The 17,550-nt window shown below is 45.3% G+C and overlaps 1 protein-coding gene across 3 annotated transcripts in view; it reads right to left on the bottom strand.

Annotated features, from left to right (window-relative positions):
• The window catches only part of thoc1 (THO complex 1), a 103,237-nt gene extending 86,066 nt beyond the window's left edge, over window positions 1-17,171 (bottom strand). For all 3 annotated transcript variants that reach the window (XM_072467876.1, XM_072467877.1, XM_072467878.1), the window contains exons 1-3: window positions 17,085-17,171; window positions 15,051-15,124; window positions 1,593-1,653 (exon numbers count right to left, since the gene is read on the bottom strand). In XM_072467876.1, the coding sequence (XP_072323977.1) occupies window positions 1,593-1,653; window positions 15,051-15,124; window positions 17,085-17,132 (183 nt within the window). In that variant the 5' untranslated portion in view covers window positions 17,133-17,171. The remainder of the gene's footprint in view (window positions 1-1,592; window positions 1,654-15,050; window positions 15,125-17,084) is intronic.
• Between the last annotated feature and the right edge of the window lie 379 nt (window positions 17,172-17,550).

The following is a 17,550-nucleotide window of genomic DNA, read 5'->3' as shown; positions in this document are numbered from 1 at the left end:
GTTTCAAGGAGGTGACACACCATCAACTTCTCAAGGACAAGTAACAACAAATGCTGTCCTTGTATGTGACACCCATATCCGGAGAATGAAAAAAACATTGTCCAATAAAATTCAATGTGCCAGAGAGCAAATACATTTCTTATTTAGAAATGTTACTTTTAATCTTACTTTATCTACATTCAAGGCTATGGGCCAAGTGCTGACAAATGGGATTAGATGGGCAGGTCAGATGTCTTTCTTGCATCGATGCAGACTCGATGGGCCGAAGGGCCTCTTCTGCACTATATTATTCTGTGATGCATCTACTTCAGTTTGGTTGCCTGCAAACATCACCTTTCGATCAGACAGGCAGAGAGTACATCGATACTTGATTCGAGTTTGGGCACACTGTGTAGGGAAGCATAGAATCACTAACTGCAACTTCTAAAGATTGCACATGTGCAGCTAAACATGGAAAACCAGAGATGGTATTAATTGATTCAACATTTCACTACACAGTGCGCGAGTGAAGTACTCCTAGATTGTAATCAAGTAGAATTCACCAAATTAACAAGACACTGCCCTGTTATTCCATTACTCTCGAAAAAGTCACACATGGTTGAACGGGGTGGAATTGGATTTTTTGTGGTGCATTAAGTTCATAACTACATTGGAACATGCTCATTGGCCCTAACAAATTATGTTTATATTTGTGAAATATACAATTTCCCTACTATGATAGGAACATTCTAAAAATAATTTATTTACAAAAAGGTTTATGAGATTTCATTTACTACCTTAATTCCATGTGTTATGTCCCAATCTTTTATTTTGCTGCATAATTAAAAGTGAAGAATTCAGTGCATTTCCTGGTTTGGTGTCTGAGAATACTTCAATGTCACTGATATTGCTGTTAGTGGACACCTTCAGAACTTCTTCACTTGGGCGCCAGATCCTAACTAATGTCAGGAAAGGGGACATCCATGGTTTGCTGCTAACTGCGAAACCGAGGCCAATAAAAATAAACTGAGATATACCAATAAACAACATACCAATAATCAACCAATGAACAACTATACTATCTTTCACAATTTAGGAAATAAGATGAACAACACACATCTTCCCCATGAACAGGCATGTTTTCATTTACCCTATCTCAAATCAAAATTCCCCAAGTTTGATTACAATGTCAAGCAACTTGCTAGATCACCCTGAACAATGGTTCAGACGGTAAATTCCTCAAATGCAAATCCCCCAGTTCCAGTACTCCTATAAAGAGAGTAGGTTCACTTTTTTGTTTTCCAGTTTGAGGTCTCATTGGATTATGGGCAAGGCCCTATCTGGCATCGTTGGATCTGGTGTCACTGATACTTCATTCTTCGGTCACAAGTCCTTCTCACTTTGATACACATTTATGCCATGAAGACGAAAACAACTATGTCCATAATTGATGAACATAGCACATGACACTAACTAAGTTCTTTCTGACTGCCCAGTTCATTCTTAACTCCATTAGTGTTTATTTCATAGTCATTATCATTACATGCAGTACCTAAAATTCTAAGAGAAATATCTCACTCTGCCATATCTAACAAAATTCCATTGAAACTTACAATCTTTTCTTCAAGAACGCCTCTGAACGCTTGATCCAATGTCGTTTTCTTTTCTGTTTCACTGCATTGAAACAAAGCATACATTCTTTTAAAAAATCACCCTCTGAGAGGAACATAGCATCATGCCGTTCAGCCCCTCGTGCCTACTCCGCGATTCAACTAGATCATGGTCAATCTTTTTTTCTTCTATAAATTTAAAGTACCCAATTCTTTTTTCCCCAATGAAGGGGCAATTTAGTGTGGCCAATTCACCTACCCTGCACATCTTTTTTGGGTTGTGGGGGTTAGACCCACGCAGGCACGGGGAGGATGTGCAAACTCCACACTGACAGTGACCCGGCGATGGGATTGAACCCAAGTCCTCAGCGCCAGGAAGCAGCGGTGCTAACCACTGCTCCACCATGCCACCCAATGGTCGATCTAACCCGAAGCCATTTTCCTGCATAATTCTCATGTGCCTTGATATCTTTTAATATCTAGAAATCTATCCATCTCGGTTTTGAATATACTCAATGACTGAGCCTCCACAGCCCTCTAGAGTTGAAATTTTCAAAGATTCACCACTCGGGAATTCCTCCTCATCTCAGTTCCAAGCAGCCTACCTCTTATATGGAGACTGTCCCCTGGTTCTAGACCCCCATCCATAGTCAGGGGAATATCCTTCTTGCATCTACCCTATCGAACCCTTTGAGAATTTTGGATGCTGCAATGAGATCTCACTCTTCTGAACTCTAGCTAGAGTCTGTCGAATATAGGTCCAATTTTCCCAATCTCTCTTCACAGGACAATCCTGCTAGCCCAGAAATCTGATTGCATTCCCTCGAAGGAAAGTATAGATTTCATTACTTTGGAGACCAAAACTGTACACAATACTCCAGATTCAGTCTCCCCAAGACTTTAAACAATTGCAGCGAGACTTATTTACTCCTCTACTCAAATCCTTTTGTAATAAAGGCCAACATACCATCTGCCTTCCTAATTTCCTGCTGCACCTGCAAGTTTGTTTTCAGTGAGTTTTGAACAAGGACACCCAGGTCCCTTTGGACATTAACATTTCCCAATCTATCATCATTTAACAAATATCCTGCATTTCTGCTTTTCCTACCCAAGTGGATAACTTCACATTTTTCCGTATTATATTCCATCTGTCATGTCCATTCCGACTCACTTAGTCTGTCTATATTCCCATGAAGCTTTTTTCCCCATGGAGTGCTCCTCAGATCTCATTCCCATCTAGTTTTGTGTCATTACATTTGGCCCCACATCCAAATCATAGATATAGATTGTGAATAGCTAGAACCCAAGCATTGATCCTTGCAGTACCCAACAAGCCACAGTCTACCAGCCTGATAATGGCCTGTTCCTTTCTACTTTGGTTTCTGTCTGTTAACCAATTCTCAATCAATTCCAGGATATTATCCCTAATTCCATTTGCTGTAATTTTAATTATTAACCTCCTGTGTGGGACCTTACTGAAAGCCTTCTGAAAATCAAAATACATCACATCCATTGGCTCCCCCTTATCTATTCTGCTCATTACATTCTCAAAAGACATGATCAGGTTGTCAAACATGATTTTTCTTTCATTAACCCATAAATGACTCTAGCATTTTCCATTCTACTGATATCCGGCTAATCGGCCTGCCGTTCCATATATGCTCTCCCCCTCCCTTCTTAAATAGTTGGGCGACATTAGCTACCTTCCAAACTGCAGGAACTGCTCCAGAACCTATAGAATTTTGGAAAATGATCACCAATACTTCCATCAATAGCTACCTCTTTCAACACTCTGAGATGATCCAAGGGATTTATCAACTTTTAGTCCCATTAATTTCTCTACTATTACATTTTTACCAATAATAATTTCTTTCAGTTCCTCATTCTCACTAGTCCCTTGGTTCTCTCGTATCTCAGTGGATCTTTGTATTTTTCTCCATGGAGACAGACACAAAGTACTTGTTTAGATCCTCTATTTCCTTATTCTCCATTATAAATTCTCCTGTCTCTGCCTATAGACATTTGTCTTCTTTAATATTTTCCTTTAGCTACCTATAGAAGCTTTTAGAGTCTATTTTTATATTTCTTGCTAGTTTATTCTCATTCTATTTTCTCTTCCCTTATCAGTTTTTTGATCCTCCACTGCAGAACTACTTGTTCTGACAATTTTATTAACTTCTTCCTTTGATCGAATACAATTTTTAACTTTTCTTGATAATCATATTTGGATCACATTTCGTGGTGGGTTTTGTGCCTCAAAAGAATATAATTTTGTTTCAAACCATGTATTAATTCTTTGAATGCTAGCTATTGCCTGTCTGCCATCATACCTTTTAATGTAGTTTCCCAATCTACCATTGCCAGGTGCCCCGATACCTTCGTTGTTTCCTTTGTTTTGTTTAGAGACCCCAGTTTCGGATTGAACTACATCACAAAATCACAGGAAATACAGTGAAGAGGCCCTTCAACCCATCGAGTCTGCATTGACACATGAAAAACACCTGCTCTACCTACCCAATTACATTTGCCAGCACTTGGTTCATAGCCTTGAATGTTAAGACATATTAAATGCGCATCCAGGTACATTTTGAAGGATGGGAGGAAACCCATCTCCACCCTCTGGTTAAAAAAAAGGTTTTCCCCCACCCCATCCCCGAAACCTCCTGCCCCTCACCTTGACCCTTCAACTAGGGGGAACATCTGCTCCCTATCCACCTTAACCATGTTCCTCATAATCTTGTGCATCCCTCAGTCTTCTCTGCTCCAGTGAAAACAACCCAGCCTATTCAATCTCCCTTCATAAATTTTTCATCCCAGGAAACATCCTGGTGAATCTTCTCTGCATCTCCTTCAGGGTAATCACATCCTTCCTATAATGTGGCGACCATAAGTACACACAGTATTCCAGCTATGGCTTCGCCAAAATTTCACACCTCCAACATGACCTCCCTGCTTTTGTAATCGATGCCTCTACTGATAAGGGCCAGTGTCCCATGTGCCTTTTCACCACCTTACTTTTTGTTTAAATATTTTTACTGAACATTTTTTGAATGCATAAATACAAAAATACAGAACAGATAAACAACCCCAGAAAACACCCAACCCCAAGCTTTTGCCGGTGACCAGTTCCTTGAAACACATGACAAATGGCTGCCATCTTATGTAAAACCCCTCAATCGAACATCTAAACATTTTCCCATGGTACAAAAACTGCATGAGATCCCCCAGCCATGCTGAGGCACTGGGTGGAGTAGTTGACCTCCACTCCAACAGAACCCGACTGCGAGCAATCAGTGAGGCGAAGGCTAAGACACCTGCCCCCACACCCATCTGGAGTTCCGGCAGGTCCGACACCCTGAAAATTGCTTCTAGGGGACTGGGTTCCAAATCCCTTTGTAAGATCTCTGACATGTGCCAAAGAAGGAATCCCAGACGTTCGCTAGCTTAGGACATACCCAGAACCTATATACATGATTCGCTCTCTCCCACACCACTCACACCTATCCTCTCCCCCCTCAAACACTTAATTTGTTGTTAAATGTGCCTGATGTACCACCTTTTGTTTTAAAACAAACATTTTATTAAGGCATTTATGGTTTTAGAACAACTGAAGATACAAATACAAATGTAAACATAATTCAATGCGTAACACCCTGCATCCAACAACCATACCCCCCAACATAGCTTGTACCCACAATCCCCAAGTCCCTCCAACTCCTCTTGCTGATCCCGCCTAAATTGAACTAACCTAAACTAAACTAACGCCCCCCCACCCCTAATCCCTCCCTTATTCTATCTGCTAACAGTTTAGTTTTCCCCAAAGAAGTTGATAAACGGCTGCCACCTCCAGACGAATCCTAACGTTGATCCTCGCAGGTCGAACTTAATTTTCTCAAATCTGAGAAACCCGGCCATGTCGCTAACCCAATACCCCAATTTTGGGGACTCCGAGTCCCTCCACGCGAATAAGATCCGTCTCCGGGCTGCCAAGGAGGCAAAAACCAAAATATCAGCCTCTCTCGCCCCCTGGGCTCACGGGTCTTCCGACACTCCACAATTCGCCACCTCTGGACGCGGCGCCACCCTCGTTTTTAGCACCATGGACGTGATATCTGCAAATCCCTGCCAGAATCCCCTAAGCTTCAGACATACCCAAAACGTGTGGACTTGATTTACAGGCCCTCCTGCACACCTCACACACCTGTCCTCTACACCAAAAAACCTGCTCATCCGGGCCACCATTATGTGTGCCCGGTGAACTACCTTGAATTGTATCAGGCTGAGCCTGGCACATGATGAGGACGTGTTGACTCTACTCAGAGCATCTTCCCACAGACCTGCCTCTAGCTCATTACCTAGCTCATCTTCCCACTTACGCTTTACCTCCCTTATCTGGGTTCCCTCCCACTCCATGAGCTCTTTATAAATTTCCGAGACCTTCCCTTCCCCCACTCCCCTTTTTGAAATTACCTTGTCCTTTGTCCCCTGTGGTGGTGGAAGCAGAAAGGTTGAATCCTGCCTTTGCACAAAGTCCCTCACCTGCAGATAGCGAAACCCATTCCCACCCGGCAATTCAAACTCCTCCTCCAAATTCTCCAAACAAGGAAAGCTCCCATTAATAAACAGATCTCCCAGTCTCTCAATACCTGCTCTCTGCCACCTCTGAAACCGCCCCTCCAACCTCCCCGAGACAAACCGGTGATTGCCAGAAATTGGAGCCCACACCAACGCTCCCTCCACTTCCATATGCTTCCGCCACTGGGCTTGTGGAGTACCGGGCCAACGAGAACGGCAGAGGAGTTCCTAAAGTTCGGCAGTGCCAGCCCTCGCCCCCACCCCCGGCAGTGCCAGCCCTTGCCTCTCTCTTTCCCCTCCCTCCCCCCCCACCCCCCCCCCCACTCCACTCCAACAGTATTTTCTTTACTTGCGGAGTTTTACCCGCCCAGACAAACCCAGATATCACCCTATTCACCCGCTTAAAAAAGGCCTTTGGAATAAAAATAGGGTGGCACTGGAAAACAAACAAAACTCTCAGGAGGACTGTCATTTTTAAGGTCTGTACCCTCCCCGCCAGTGACAAAGTGACAGTGGGAGCATGTCCCACCTCCGAAAGTCCTCCTTCATTTGTTCAACGAACCAGGGCAGATTTAATTTATGTAGCTGGTCCGGGAGGCTTCCAGCGTCCCGGATGGCTTCATCTGCAGAAAGTGCACCCAACTGCAGCTCCTCACAGACCGCATGGTTCGGTTGGAGCAGCAATTGGATGCACTTAGGAGCATGCAGGTGGCGGAAAGCGTCATAGATCGCAGTTATGTAAGTGTGGTCACACCCAAGGTGCAGGCAGAGAAATGGGTGACCACCAGAAAGGGCAGGCAGTCAGTGCAGGAATCCCCTGTGGTTGTCCCCCTCTCGAACAGATATACCCCTTTGGATACTGTCGGGGGGGATAGCCTATCAGGGGAAAACAGCAGCAGCCAGAGCAGTGGCACCACGGCTGGCTCTGATGTGCAGAAGGGAGGGTCAAAGCGCAGAAGAGTAATAGTTATAGGGGACTCTATAGTCAGGGGAACAGATAGGCGCTTCTGTGGACGTGAAAGAGACTCCAGGATGGTATGTTGCCTCCCTGGTGCCAGGGTCCAGGATGTCTCCGAACGGGTAGAGGGAATCCTGAAGGGGGAGGGCAAACAGGTAGAGGTCGTTGTACATATTGGTACTAACGACATAGGCAGGAAGGGGCATGAGGTCCTGCAGCAGGAGTTCAGGGAGCTAGGCAGAAAGTTAAAAGACAGGACCTCGAGGGTTGTAATCTCGGGATTACTCCCTGTGCCACGTGCCAGTGAGGCTAGAAATAGGAAGATAGAGCAGACAAACACGTGGCTAAACAGCTGGTGTAGGAGGGAGGGTTTCCGTTATCTGGACCACTGGGAGCTCTTCCGGGGCAGGTGTGACCTGTATAAGATGGACGGGTTGCATCTAAACCGGAGAGGCATAAATATCCTGGCCGCGAGATTTGCTAGTGTCACACGGGAGGGTTTAAACTAGTATGGCAGGGGGGTGGGCACGGGAGCAATAGGTCAGAAGGTGAGAGCGTTGAGGGAGAACTAGGGAATAGGGACAGTGTGGCTCTGAGGCAGAGCAGACGGAGAGAAGTTGCTGAACACAGCGGGTCTGGTGGCCTGAAGTGCATATGTTTCAATGCAAGGAGCATTACGGGTAAGGCAGATGAACTTAGAGCTTGGATTACTACTTGGAACTATGATGTTGTTGCCATTACAGAGACCTGGTTGAGGGAAGGGCAGGATTGGCAGCTAAACGTTCCAGGATTTAGATGTTTCAGGCGGGATAGAGGGGGATGTAAAAGGGGAGGCGGAGTTGCGCTACTTGTTCAGGAGAGTACCACAGCTATACAGCGAGAGGACACCTCAGAGGGCAGTGAGGCTATATGGGTAGAGATCAGGAATAAGAAGGGTGCAGTCACAATGTTGGGGGTATACTACAGGCCTCCCAACAGCCAGCGGGAGATAGAGGAGCAGATAGGTAGACAGATTTTGGAAAAGAGTAAAAACAACAGGGTTGTGGTGATGGGAGACTTCAACTTCCCCAATATTGACTGGGACTCACTTAGTGCCATGGGCTTAGACGGGGCAGAGTTTGTAAGGAGCATCCAGAAGGGCTTCTTAAAACAATATGTAAACAGTCCAACTAGGGAAGAGGCGGTACTGGACCTGGTATTGGGGAATGAGCCCGGCCAGGTGGTAGATGTTTCAGTAGGGGAGCATTTCGGTAACAGTGACCACAATTCAGTAAGTTTTAAAGTACTGGTGGACAAGGATAAGAGTGGTCCGAGGATGAATGTGCTAAATTGGGGGAAGGCTAATTATAACAATATTAGGCGGGAACTGAAGAACATAGATTGGGGGCGGATGTTTGAGGGCAAATCAACATCTGACATGTGGGAGGCTTTCAAGTGTCAGTTGATAGGAATACAGGACAGGCATGTTCCTGTGAGGAAGAAAGATAAATACGGCAATTTTCGGGAACCTTGGATGACGAATGATATTGTAGGCCTCGTCAAAAAGAAAAAGGAGGCATTTGTCAGGGCTAAAAGGCTGGGAACAGACGAAGCCTGTGTGGCATATAAGGAAAGTAGGAAGGAACTTAAGCAGGGAGTCAGGAGGGCTAGAAGGGGTCATGAAAAGTCATTGGCAAATAGGGTTAAGGAAAATCCCAAGGCTTTTTACACTTACATAAAAAGCAAGAGGGTAGCCAGGGAAAGGGTTGGCCCACTGAAGGATAGGCAAGGGAATCTATGTGTGGAGCCAGAGGAAATGGGCGAGGTACTAAATGAATACTTTGCATCAGTATTCACCAAAGAGAAGGAATTGGTAGATGTTGAGTCTGGAGAAGGGGGTGTAGATAGCCTGGGTCACATTGTGATCCAAAAAGACGAGGTGTTGGGTGTCTTAAAAAATATTAAGGTAGATAAGTCCCCAGGGCCGGATGGGATCTACCCCAGAATACTGAAGGAGGCTGGAGAGGAAATTGCTGAGGCCTTGACAGAAATCTTTGGATCCTCGCTGTCTTCAGGGGATGTCCCGGAGGACTGGAGAATAGCCAATGTTGTTCCTCTGTTTAAGAAGGGTGGCAGGGATAATCCCGGGAACTACAGGCCGGTGAGCCTTACTTCAGTGGTAGGGAAATTACTGGAGAGAATTCTTCGAGACAGGATCTACTCCCATTTGGAAGCAAATGGACGTATTAGTGAGAGGCAGCACGGTTTTGTGAAGGGGAGGTCGTGTCTCACTAACTTGATAGAGTTTTTCGAGGAGGTCACTAAGATGATTGATGCAGGTAGGGCAGTAGATGTTGTCTATATGGACTTCAGTAAGGCCTTTGACAAGGTCCCTCATGGTAGACTAGTACAAAAGGTGAAGTCACACGGGATCAGGGGTGAACTGGCAAGGTGGATACAGAACTGGCTAGGCCATAGAAGGCAGAGGGTAGCAATGGAGGGATGCTTTTCTAATTGGAGGGCTGTGACCAGTGGTGTTCCACAGGGATCAGTGCTGGGACCTTTGCTCTTTGTAGTATATATAAATGATTTGGAGGAAAATGTAACTGGTCTGATTAGTAAGTTTGCAGACGACACAAAGGTTGGTGGAATTGCGGATAGCGATGAGGACTGTCTGAGGATACAGCAGGATTTAGATTGTCTGGAGACTTGGGCGGAGAGATGGCAGATGGAGTTTAACCCGGACAAATGTGAGGTAATGCATTTTGGAAGGGCTAATGCAGGTAGGGAATATACAGTGAATGGTAGAACCCTCAAGAGTATTGAAAGTCAAAGAGATCTAGGAGTACAGGTCCACAGGTCATTGAAAGGGGCAACACAGGTGGAGAAGGTAGTCAAGAAGGCATACGGCATGCTTGCCTTCATTGGCCGGGGCATTGAGTATAAGAATTGGCAAGTCATGTTGCAGCTGTATAGAACCTTAGTTAGGCCACACTTGGAGTATAGTGTTCAATTCTGGTCGCCACACTACCAGAAGGATGTGGAGGCTTTAGAGAGGGTGCAGAAGAGATTTACCAGAATGTTGCCTGGTATGGAGGGCATAAGCTATGAGGAGCGATTGAATAAACTCGGTTTGTTCTCTCTGGAACGAAGGAGGTTGAGGGGCGACCTGATAGAGGTATACAAAATTATGAGGGGCATAGACAGAGTGGATAGTCAGAGGCTTTTCCCCAGGGTAGAGGGGTCAATTACTAGGGGGCATAGGTTTAAGGTGAGAGGGGCAAGGTTTAGAGTAGATGTACGAGGCAAGTTTTTTACGCAGAGGGTAGTGGGTGCCTGGAACTCGCTACCGGAGGAGGTAGTGGAAGCAGGGACGATAGGGACATTTAAGGGGCATCTTGACAAATATATGAATAGGATGGGAATAGAAGGATACGGACCCAGGAAGTGTAGAAGATTGTAGTTTAGTCGGGCAGTATGGTCGGCGCGGGCTTGGAGGGCCGAAGGGCCTGTTCCTGTGCTGTACATTTCTTTGTTCTTTGTTCTTTGTAGCTGTTCCCATCCCCGTGCCACCTGAATACCCAAGTCAGGAAAACTCCCTCCCACCACTACTTTTTTGTTTAGCAAACATTTTATTGAGGCATTTATAATTTTAACATTCTAAATAACAGAACGGTCTGACACATGCAAAAACCCCAGTAACATACCCAATTTCTCCCCGCCCGAACTCCTAGCTACCCATATATTAGATTCCCTGCCCTTCTTCTCCACTTCCATGCTTCCCCTTTCCCCCCATCATTTCCGCCCCCCTCTGCTGACGGTCAGTTTTCCTTAAAGAAGTCGATGAACGGCTGCCACCTCTGAGCGAACCCCTGTATTGAACGCCTTAAGGCGAACTTAATCTTCTCTAGCCTGAGAAACTCTGTCATGTCACTGACCCACACCCCTGACTTTGGAGGCTCCGAGCCCTCCATCCCAGCAAAATCCGTCTCCGGGCCACCAGGGAGGCAAACGCCAAGACGTCAGCCTTTCTCCCCCCCGGGCTTCCAGATCTTCTGACATTCCAAATATTGCCACCTCTGGACTCGGGGGTAACCCTCCCTTCCAAGACCTCTGACATGACATCTGTGAATCCCTGCCAAAATACCCTCAGCTTTGGACACGCCGAAAACATATGTACATGATTCGCCGGACTTCCCCCGCACCTCCCACACCTGTCCTCTACCTCCTCAAAAAACTTACTCATCCGGGCCACAGTCATCTCAGCCCTGTGGACCACTTTGATCTGGATCAGGCTAAGCTTGGCACATGACGAGGATGCATTGATTCCTTTCAGGGCCTTCTCCCACAACCCGACTACCAACTCCACCCCACCCCCCCTTTCCACTTCCTCTTGGGACCCCTTCCCACTCCATCAATTCCTTATATATTTCCGAGACCCTCCCCTCCCTAACCCCTGTTTTTGACATCACCTTATCCTGTAGTCCCCTAAGAGGGAGGCAAAGGAAGCTTGGAACCTGTCTCCGGACAAAGTCCCGTACCTGCAGGTACCGAAATCCGTTCCACCCGGTAACACAAACTCCTCCTCTAGGTCCTCCAGGCTCGGGAAACCCTCCTCAATGAGAGATCCCCAAATCTCTCAATCCCTGCCGCTGCCACCTCCTAAAGCCCCTATCCAGCCCCCCTGGAGTGAACCGGTGATTGTCACAGATCAGTGACCACACCGATGCCCCCTCCAGTCTCATATGCTGCCTCCATTACCCTCACACTCTCAGGGCTGCCACTACCACTGGGCTTGTGGAGTACCAAGCCGGTGAGAACGGCAGAGGTGCTGTTAACAGAGCCTGCAGACTCGTGCCCTTACAAGATGCCGCATCTACCCGCACCCATACCGACCCCTCCCCCACTATCCACTTCCTAACCATCAAAATATTAGCCGCCCAGTAGTTATTAATAAAGTTCAGAAGAGCCAAGCCTCCCTCCCTGCGCCCCCGCTCAAGAAGGACCTTCTTCACACTCGGGGCTTTCCCCGCCCATATAAAACCCGAGATCGCCGCGTTCATTTTCCTAAAAAATGCCTTGGGGATAAAGATTGGGATACACAAACACAAACAGCAATCTCGGGAGGACTGTCATTTTCACAGTCTGTACCCTCCAGTATTCCCATAATTCCTGCAATCCGCCCCAATGGGTCTGTTATATACAGGAGCAAATTGTCCGCATAGAGCGAGACCCTATGCCCCTCTCACTATCCCCCGCCAAATGTTCGATGCCCTCAGCGCCATTGCCAAAGCAAACAGTAGTGGGGAGAGGGACACCCCGGACTTGTCCCCTGCACAGACTAAAATACTCTGGCCAGACCCGGTTGGTCCTTACATTCGCCACTGGTGCCTGATATAGCAACCGGGCCCAATCCACGAATCCCTGCCCCAACCCGAACCTTCCCAGGACATTCCACAGGTACCTCCACTCTACCCAATCTAAGGCCTTCTCTGCATTCATGGCCACCACCACCTCGCCCTTGCGCCCCTCTGCAGGCATCATTATCACATTTAGGAGCAGTCTAATATTGGACGTCAGGTGTCGTCCCTTCACAAATCCCGTCTGGTCCTCCCCTATCACCTCTGAGGCACAATCCTTATGCGCATAGCCAAGATCTTTGCCTCTCCCACCACGTTAAACGGCAACTCCCCCAGTCTCCTCTCCTGCCCCCTCACCTGGATCACAAAAACCTCGCTTTTGCCCATATTTAATTTGTACCCCGAGAACTGGCCAAATTCCCCTAAGATCCACATAATCTCCCCCATGACCCCTAACGGGTCAGAAATATATCGGAGTAGGTCGTCTGCATATGACAAGGCCTGTGTTCCACCCCGCCACCCACCCCGGACAAGCCCCCTCCAGTCTGGTTTAGCTCACTGGGCTAAATCGCTGGCTTTTAAAGCAGCCCAAGGCAGGCCAGCAGCACGGTTCAATTCCCGTAACAGCCTCCCCAAACAGGAGCCGGAATATGGCGACTAGGGGCTTTTCACATTAACTTCATTGAAGTCTACTCGTGACAATAAGCGATTTTCATTTTCATTTCCATTTCCTTTGACGCTCTCAGCACCATTGCCAATGGCTCTATAGCCAAGCCAAACAACAGGAGGGAGAGGGGACATCCTTGCCTTGTCCCCCGGTGCAGTCAAAACAGTCCGAACTCACCCGGTTCATCCGCACACTCGCCCCCTGGTCCCGAATGGACCCTACTCTTTCCATGGTTATCCTCTTCCTGTTTACATACTTATAGAATATCTTGGGAGTTTCCCTACTTTTACCAGCCAGAGCTTTCTCATGTCTCCGCTTTGCTCTAATTGCTTTATTAAGCCCCATCCTGCACTCTCTGTAGTCCACTAACTTGCTCCCCTTGTATTTGCTAATAGCCCCGTGTTTCCTTCTCATCGTATCCTGAATATCTCTGGTCACCCATGATTCTCTTAGTTTCTTACGCCTTCCCATCACCTGAGAGGGAACATGTTGGGCCCGTACTCTCCCCATTTCCTTTTTGAACACCACCCCACCCCATTACTCTTCTGTACCTTCCAGTCTACCTTGGCCAGATCCTGTCTTATTTTACTAAAATCCGCTTTCCCCCAATCCAAAACCTTTTTGAGCAACTTGTCTATTTCTTTGTTCATAACTAGTTTAAATTGTACCATGCTGTGATCGCTATCACTAAAACAAGCTTAAATTGTACCATGTTGTGGTCACTTATCACTAAAACAAGCTTAAATTGTACCATGTTGTGGTTGCTATCACTAAACATCACTTTCAAACTGCGTAAAATTCTATCATATTATGATCACTCCAGAGGCTCCTTTGCAAGAAGGTTATTAATTAGCCTTTCTCATTGCACAATGTTAGATCTAAAATAGCCCATTCTCTAGTTGGTTCCTCAACATATTGTTCTGGAAAACCATCCTGTCCATTCTAGAGGGTTGTCCTCCACAGCATTCACACTAGTTAGGTTTACTCAGTCTATATGTAGATTGAAGACCCCACAATTACTGCATTAAGCCTGTTACATGCATCTCTAATTTCCTGATTTGTACCATCCCTAACCTCCCACGACCAATTAGTGGAATTTAGGCAAATCCTACCAATATTTGCATCCCCTTACTGTTTCTTAGCTCCACGCAAACTGATTCTACATCTCAATCTTCTGAACCAAGAATCTCTCACTAATGTACCACCAGCCTTTATTAACTGCACTAGCTCACCTCCTTTTCCTTTTGACTATCCTTCTGAAATGCTGAATACCCTTGAACATTCAGGTCACCCTGTTAGAACATACTTATTTATTTCCATTTGTGCCGCCAATTAATCTATCTTGTTACAAATGCTATACGCATTCAGTGAATAGTGCCCCTAAACCCATCTAATTTTTGCAACCTCTAGCCTTATCTGCTGGTGCACTCTTCAGTTTATACACTCTGTCCCTCTCTGCCAAACTCAGATTATCCATTTTTGCTACCTTGTTGTCTTGCCTTGTTCTCTCTCCTTACTTTATCATATCTTCTCTCGCTTGATCCTTCGCTCCCAGTATTTAGTTTAAGTCTTTTCTACCACGTTGGTTATACAACTCACCGTAACACCGGTCCTATAACGGTTCAGGTGAAGACCAATCCAACGATACAGTTCCCACTTTCCCCAATACTGCGGCAGTGCCCCATGAACTAAATTCCATTTCTCATACCAATCTCTGATCCATGCATTCAACCCACTAATCTTATTTACCCTAATCCAGAGATCATTACTTTTGAGGTTCTTTTTAATTTAACCCCTACATGCGCAGCGTCTTGAATCAGAACCTGTTCTAGTCCTGTAATTATAATAATTTAATTGCGACATTTTACTCCATCAGGAGCTCGAAGTTTTAAATGTCAAAACTGAAATGTTAATTCACTCACCCGCCAGTCAACTGGCTGAAGATAAGAATTAGTGGCTTGACATTCTTGCTGTCCAAAGCTTCTTTTGTACAAATCTAGTAAAACGAAAATAAACTATAATAAAGCTCATTAAGTAATTTCATGGTTAGTATTCAAAGTATCATGCCTATTGAATTAAAAGTTAATTTACTTGAAATACTGTCTTGCCTGATCAGGCTTAATGGGTCAAAATGCTCGACCTCGTGCAGGAGCTACCAAGTTTGCGCCTGTCTGTGGCATGGTCGGCACCGGAAATCTGGTTCTTACCTTCTTGACCAGTCTCCCATCTGGGGCCTTGAAGCCTTACTGAAGTCCATGTAGAGTATATCAACTGCACTATCCTCATCTAGTCATCTCCTCGAAAAATTCAATCAAATTTGCACGTCATAATCTCCCTTTGACAAAGCTATGCTGACTAGCCTTGATTAATCCTTGCCTCCCCAAGTGGAGATAAATTCTGCCCCTCAGTCAAGGATAAATGGGAAGGGAAGTTGGGGGCGAGATCAGTTGGGGAACATGGAGTGAGGCACTGCATAGGGTTAATTTGTACAGACTGTATAGTTGATTGCTGAGAAGTATGTTTCCCGGGGTGTTTATTTGCTGTAACCTGTCTTGATACATGTTTGTAATAAAATACATTTTTTTTAAACCTCTGCCCTTCAAATTTTCCCCCACCCAATAGATTCCCTACCACTTAAGTTTGACTCGCTGGCCTGAAATTCCCTGGATTTTCATTAATGCCCTTCTTGAATAATGGTACCCCCCACATGAGAAGATTTGAATACTGTCAAAGTCTCTGCAAAATTTTATCCCTTGTCTCCCACAGCAGAATTGTGTGGAAGTGGAGTTCATTCCCATGCTAGTGATAGAATCTGTGTTAATATTAAAGATTAGACAGGAAAATTAGAAGAAAAATTAATTTAAATGTGGGATCACAGCTACTTGCTCATGTGGTTAGTCTATTTCTAAGTAAATTCCAATCTTTTTTGTTTACACGTTTATTAATAAACTAATCATGGCATATCAAAAAATCTACACATCAGGGTTTTTGCTGTATTCCCAGTTTCTTTGAAAACTATAGATGTACTGTTAACCTCATGTCTAAGCAGATATCTCATCTCAGCCTGTTACTGGGCTGCATTTCCCTCCCCCGCTTCTCCAAAAAGCAGGCTTGTACAGTCCTCACCGCACCAAGCACAGCAGCTCACACCCCAGTTTTGATAGAGTCACCCAGACTCAAAACATTAGTTCCCTTCTCTCTCCACAGATGCTGTCAGACCTGCTGAGATTGTGCAGTATTTTCTGTTTTTGTTACTGCAGCTCACATTACTCCCAGAAATATATTCTTTGCAGTTTCCCTTCCTGCATAGATATTTTACTCCGTAACTGACAGCCATACAGTGTGCAAACACCAGTAAGGGAAATCCTCTTTTAAAGAAAAGTGGGGTAGGTTACTCAAGTTACAATATTGAGAATGCTTTGGGATAGCTGAAACTTCACTTTCACATTTTAGCCTCAGCTCATTGGTAACCCTTGAAGGTTGCAGCTCCAATCGAGCTCCAGAGATTTGAGAATATAATGCAGACAGAGCTTTCAATCTAATACTAAGGGAGTGAGCAGTCAGAGGAACCATCTTCAGGTGAGACTTTAAACAAAGACCCCAACTGCCCCCTTAAGTGCATACTGTACAATGAGGAGCATGGCAGTTTTCTCGATGATCTCGCCAACAGTTAATTTTAAAACAACATAATTAAACATCATATAAAAAGCATACAGAGAAAGCTACCCGAGTAGTTTTGTACATTATAGTACACAGTGGACTTTAGCCGCCGATAATGCGGGTCATTGTAAATTATTGCCGCCTCACACGACCCAGATCACGGTGTTTGATGCCGATGACAGCAGTCCTTTCCCCTCCCCAACCATCTCACTGAGCCTAAACCATCCCCACCCCATACAACAAAACTGAATAATAGGCTGATTAATACCGGACACAAAACGCCTACAATTCCTTACACTGAATTTCTGTCGTGCCTCATTAAACTGGAACAGGCTGGGAGACATCTTGAACGGAAGTCCCGAGAGCGATGCGAGCTGGGAAACGCGATTTGGGCGCAAAAGCGCCCTCTAAGGGCGAATTGTTAAATGAAGCACAGAATCCAACACTTCAGTTCAGAACATCATTGAGTTAAACGTGAAAGTCCAGACTATTACACAAAGTCAAACATTACAGTCTGCAATATGATCCAGAGAGCATTTTTTTCCCCCAAAAATATACTTTATTCATAAAATATCTGAAAGAACGTTACAGACATTTCAAAATATCCATCACACAAAGTGCAATAATATTGCAGTTCGCGACATACATCAATTTTTCTTTTAGAAATGTTTTTATTGGGGGTTTTCACACTTTATTTTACACATTTCAGTTCATGCATTAAATTACAAGTTTCATAATCACGCATAATACCAAGCAAAGCAG

This window comes from Scyliorhinus torazame, chromosome 11, assembly GCF_047496885.1.
Source record: "Scyliorhinus torazame isolate Kashiwa2021f chromosome 11, sScyTor2.1, whole genome shotgun sequence".
NCBI classification, from domain to species: Eukaryota; Metazoa; Chordata; class Chondrichthyes; order Carcharhiniformes; family Scyliorhinidae; genus Scyliorhinus; species Scyliorhinus torazame.
This window is presented reverse-complemented; position numbering and strand designations above follow the sequence as displayed.